Source organism: Cyprinodon variegatus, unplaced genomic scaffold (genome assembly GCF_000732505.1).
Source record: "Cyprinodon variegatus isolate N-32 unplaced genomic scaffold, C_variegatus-1.0 Scaffold3, whole genome shotgun sequence".
In the NCBI taxonomy this organism is placed as follows: domain Eukaryota; kingdom Metazoa; phylum Chordata; class Actinopteri; order Cyprinodontiformes; family Cyprinodontidae; genus Cyprinodon; species Cyprinodon variegatus.
The window spans coordinates 2251197-2257038 of record NW_015150456.1 but is presented as its reverse complement, the minus strand read 5'-3'; the positions used below and the strand labels follow the sequence as shown (position 1 = coordinate 2257038).

The window sequence follows — 5842 nt, the reverse complement described above, 5'->3', positions numbered from 1 at the left end:
GTCAGGTTAGGACTGAAGGGCATGTGTCTGTCACATTCCCTGTATCTGAGGGTCTGACCCTGGATGTCATATATATGAAATAGTATTCATATGATTTTTATCACTACAGCAACCCATTTTAATCTTTGAAATGTTGAACTCCAAGGAATGCTACATAAAAAGCTTTAACAAAATTTTGGATACCCTGCTGATAAGCCTTCAGAATGTCTGTGATTGGTAGACAGTTCGAGAAATAGTATGTGTTTAGTGTGTGTTCTGTTTAGGCTGTGATTTGTGTACAAAAATACAAATATCTGGGATCAATTCACTCCCCAGAGTGTCACTGTGCTGTAGTGAATGGTCAGACAACGTAACAGGTTTATTAATATTTAGTGTTAAAAGCAGAGAGAGAGTTGTAGAAATAAATCATGCACTTCAGTTTTTTTTAGCAAAAAAGATCAAGAAGCTTACATTGTCCACCACTTTGTTTTCCGACTTGGCAAGCTAAAGGAGATCCAGTGTGTTTAACATGATGCTTAAAGTTAGACCCTCCCTCTGAATTAAAAAGAAGTTATGATGCCAAAATCAGTGGTCACTCACCTTCTTTGCAAAGAAAATTTTTTTTGGAGATTGCCACTGCCTCTGAGCTTGCTTTTAGTTTGAATCTGTTGAAAATGGCCGTGCCTCGAAGTATGTTGATCTGAATTGAAATTAGTAACCTTGTTTTGTTTCTCTTTCAGACAGATGTCATTGTTAACACTGCATCAAAAAACAAAGACCTGAGCAAGGGTAAAATTTCCAGTGCTATACTGGATAAAGCAGGTTTTCAAATGCAACATGAAATATGGAACGATAACTCGAGGGGCTGTATTGTCAATACACGACCTTACAGACTGCACTGCAAAGAGGTGTTTCACACTTTTTGTACTGAAAAAAGACTTGATCCAGCAGCAGATCACGTAAGACACCTCATATACCTATATCTATATATATATAGATATATATATATAAATATATGAAAAATAACTCGTAATTATTTGTTACCTGTTTTCCTTTATTACAGATCCTTTACAATTCAGTATTGGAGTGCTTAAAAAGAGCTGCTGCACAGCATTACACCTCAATCAGCTTCCCTGCTATTGGCACTGGAGCCCTTGGATTTAGTAAAGATGAGTCTGCGACAATAATGTTGCAAGCAGTTTTTGATTTTTCACTAAACTTTCAAAACAAGATGGAGGTTTACTTGGTCATATTTCCCTCTGACCATGAAACATTCCAGGTACTTTCCGAGACTATATTTTGGAAGTGGTGTTTAAAATGTAAATGTCACTATTTAGATGATTAAAGCTGAAAATGTGTTTTATGTAAATAATCTTTATTCTGTTTTGTGCTGAATGTGAAATCTGCTCTCTGCTCCCAGGCCTTTCTGAAAAAAATGGGACATTTCCAACAAGGATCAGCCTCTTCCAGCTCTTCACTCGGTAATGTTTAAAGATTTCTGCTCATTATACCATGTCAACTCCAAATTTTCTTCTTTAATCTTAAAACAATTTAAAGTACTCTTGCCCACTTGTTTTTTTATAACTAGTTAGGGAGATACATCCAATGTGTTGTGGCAAAGCTTAACTCAGTTATTGAGGTTTAAAACCTGTCAGGCTATTGTTTTCTGTTAAATCTGAGACTGCTCTACAGAGGTATCAGGAGGAGGAGGGAAATTCAGCCATCATTCTCACCAGCAACAATCTCCAGGTCATTCTTGGGGATCCCAAGGTCACACCAGGCCAGAAGGTGAATACAAGACCTCCAGCAATTTTTTTTTCTGCAGGAAAATATTTTTACATATGCTTAAATCTTATAATTATTCAAGTTAAAGAAACAAATCACATTATGAAAAAAACATCATGCAATTGTAATGTTACAAGTTCAGCAAAGTTTATATTTATAAAACAAAGATTTGTGTTACATTTTATTTAACAGCATCTTGGGATAAAGCTGATTCCCCCACCAGCAGGGCTCAAACTCCAAAAATCAGCTTGCTTGGTCCATCTGATGAATCAACAAAAGAGGCTGAGAAATGGCTCACTGACCTTCTTTCTATGCATTCCCACACTGTCAAGATCTACAACAACTTTATCTTGCACTTTAGTGAGGAAGACCATCTGAGGCTGTCCGTTGTCGCTGAAAATGAGTTAATTGAAGAGTTTTTCACACAAGGTCATGCGTGTATAGAAATAAATGGAGAGACAAAGGAAGACACTGTTTTTGCTGCCCTGGAGGTTGAGGCCATGCTCTGTAAAATCCAGAAGGACTTTATCTCAGAGGAAGAAGGTGACCTGCAGATGATGTCTCAAACTGATAAATCCTGTAAAAGGGAGACTGTTGAAAAGTCAAGTAAAGTATTCTTGGATCGATCTGATGCATTCAGCTTTCACGGGCTCAGAGTAATGAAGGTAAAGTATGTTCAAACACCTGAAGATGTCAGTCAGGCTGTACAAAAATTAGTTCCAATCATTTACATTTCCAGCTCCACACCACAGAATGGGGGATAATCACCTAGTTAAGTGAAAAGGATGAAAAGAAAACTTCGGCAGGGTTTTTAACTTTCTGGGGTTCGTTTCATGATGCAGGTTTACGGAAAACTGTCTAAACCTGAAAACAGGGAAACTCTGACTTTATCGGTTCATAAAGAGAGTTTATTTAACCTCTGTTTCAGTCACAACAGTAGCATTCTCCCCGAACATAACCTGGTTGGTAGCAGGATTTCTTCAGTAAATTAGGAGTTTTCTCTGTCTCCACTCTCCTTATAGCCAATAACAATGTTTTGTTTCCTGATGTAGTTATTTTTTGTCGTAGTGTTGTGGATAAAAAAAAAAATATATAGGAAACAATGACATGTCGTTTGATTGAAGATCAGATTTAATACAGAGGGAAAAGAACAGAACTTTTTTTATATATACAGTATATATATATATATATATATATATATATATATACTGTATACACACTAGGTCCGCTAGACACATTAGGTTTTAAAAAAAATTATTGCATGTCCGTTTGACAAGGATCTTATTATAGATTGTTCAGCACTTTTTCACAGATAAGTAAATCATATATATCGAGATGATTTTACAACTCAGTTGACAGGGCATGAGATTACTTGTTTTTGGTTTGTTTAATGAGTGAGATGTGGATCGATTTATTTTTATTTTGTTATTTTAAATTTTTTGGCAATGTAGCAGTTAGTAGCTACGCTGCCTTGCAGCAAGAAGATTCCGGGATCCATTCCCAGCCCGGGGTCTTTCTGCATGGAGTTTGCATGTTCTACCTGAGCATGCGTGGGTTCTCTCTGGGTACTCTGGCTTCCTCCCACAGTCCAAAAAAATGACTGTTAGGTTAATTGGCTTCTCTAAATAATTCTCCTTAAGTGTGAGTGTGTGCGTGAATGGTCGTTTGTCTCTGTGTTGCCCTGCGAGGGACTGGTGACCTGTCCAGGGTGGACCCCGCCTCACACCCATAGACAGCTTGAGATAGGCACCAGCACCCCTCGCGACTCCGCTTGGCGTGACAGAAAATGGATGGATGGATTTATTTGAAGTTCATTAAGAACTACTGAAATTATTTTCAGATTCCACGTAAAGAGATTCATTAATTCCACAAGGGAATCTGAAAGCATTCTGTGGGACTGATAGCTACTTATAATGGCCATTTGTCTGCAAAAATCCACTTTACTGTGAAAGAAGACTGAATGAACATAAGGAGGGAGGAGATGATCCACAGGCTCTATATATTAGAACAACGCCTACATTAATCTACTACCATTCAAGAAATAATCCCACAATATTTTCACAGTAACAAGAGCTGCCGTTTTGATATGTACCAGTTTTATGTTGTATGAATATGTGTTCCTGACATCTGAAAACAAGCATTTTTCTTTGATCATTTAAAAAACATGATATTCTTCACATCTAGAATAAACATTCTGGATGTCTATAAATTCATTTCAGATCTCCATATTCCTAATATTACTAGTCAGAATTTTTATTAGTTTAACTATGAAAAAATACTTTTCAGATGCCATGAATAAATTTTTAGTCAAGCTGATAAACTCAAAATCCGAACAGTCAATTAAAATGTGTAAACATTTCCAGGTATATAAAACTTAATTCTAAGCAGTATGATTTTGTTGGTTTTTTTTACTTTCTAAAATTCAGTTTTTGCTACAAAAATGTAATTTAGAAAATATATTATTACAGTTAGGTGCAGGAGTGTGATTTTGATCAGAATGAAGAGAGGAGTACTTTTATTAAACTTATGAATCATCTTCCTCTCCTTTGTAGCTGTAGAGCTGTTTCTCTTTAGCTGTCTTTAAAACACATTATCCTTTTTTATTTATTTGTTTATTTTTTTGTTCATTTCTGCATTAAAATCTATAATTCCAATTGGTGCTCCTGTTGTAATGGCTTTTCATACTTGTTTTGCCTGCCACTTACACTAGTTAAAATTTATTGAACTAATTGATAGCAGCCATTGTAAAACCGAACGCTCAGAGATCCATTTTGAGTTGCGGATTTGAATCTGAATTTGTTAAACCTGCTACATGAAACTGACCCCTGGAATATACACATCTCCTTGAAGCTTTGAAATATTCTAAAAGCAGTATTTTCTCTTTAGGTGGAAAAAATCGAAAACAATCCTCTGAAGTTGATGTTCGACATGAAGAAAAAGCAGCTTGGCATCTCCTCTTCTAAAATTATGTTTCAGTGCATCCCAGCACAGTTTTGTGAGATGATCAGTAGGATTGGGTTCCAGGCTGAGTGTGCGCCGCCTGAAGGTAAATCAACAACTCTATCTAACAGAAGATTACATACCCTGACAGTAGTTTTTTTTATTTATTTTTTTTTTTTAGTACACAAATGACCTCACTAGAATGTTTACTTAACTTAGTTCTTAATGCTGCGTGTAACCATCTTTTAACATCAATAAGGGCTTGAGGCCTTTTGGAGTAGTCATGATTAACATGCTTTAACTTTTCAGATAGTCTTTTGGTAAAAAGGCTACATTTCTTCTTGGCCTTAGATCTTCTCAATGTGGCTTATTTAAAGTTTAGGAGACTGAGAACGCCACTCCAGGGCTTTTACTCGTAAGCCACCTTTGTATTGCACAGTACAGTAAGGATCTCTGTATTTTTTATGAAAGTGGTTTATTCCTCTCTAAATGATGATGATTGATGCAACTGTGGGGTTTTTTAAAGAAACATTTTGCAACATTGGGATTATATATTATTCTTTTCCAGCAAATTCATCATGTATTACATTCTTAGTGCTTTTTCTTACTGTGACTCTTAAAAAAAGCCAGAGATACAGCAATCAGTTTCAACATTTTAACTGGACAAATCCACATCTAGATTTTCCTCTTCTTTCCTCATACATGTTAGAAAGATGCAATAAGCTCTAAGCTTTGAAACCTAGTGGGTTCAAATGTTCACAAAAATGTATGAAAATTTTATTACAAACCTAAAAGTCTGAAAGCTGTGATCTAAGGTATTTTTTTCTCCCTGATTGCTTAAGTTTTCGCAAGAGTTTATAATGGCACCTACATATTGAACAGGTTCGTTCCACATATGGGAAAAAAAACAACTTCCTGCTACATTTTACTGATTTGTTTTATCAAGTTATGCAATACGTCATAGAACATAACTGACATTGTTATAGATCTGTGTGATCTTCAAAAGGTTCTACATAAAGTTCTTAGAAAGTGGGAGCAAGGAGATTATAAAAAGAAAATCTAGGTAGAACCCAATGGAACTCCAAATGTTACAGTTTTTCTCAACATACTCTTCTAGAGCAGCGGTCCCCAACCTTTT

The 5842-nt window shown here is 35.9% G+C and overlaps 1 protein-coding gene across 1 annotated transcript in view; it reads left to right on the top strand.

The window, feature by feature from the left end:
• The window catches only part of LOC107082638 (poly [ADP-ribose] polymerase 9-like), a 15660-nt gene that overhangs the window by 6832 nt on the left and 2986 nt on the right, over positions 1-5842 (top strand). The window contains exons 3-8 of the mRNA XM_015371426.1: positions 720-938; positions 1043-1258; positions 1400-1460; positions 1672-1767; positions 1957-2429; positions 4651-4810. Of these exons, the coding sequence (XP_015226912.1) occupies positions 720-938; positions 1043-1258; positions 1400-1460; positions 1672-1767; positions 1957-2429; positions 4651-4810 (1225 nt within the window). The remainder of the gene's footprint in view (positions 1-719; positions 939-1042; positions 1259-1399; positions 1461-1671; positions 1768-1956; positions 2430-4650; positions 4811-5842) is intronic.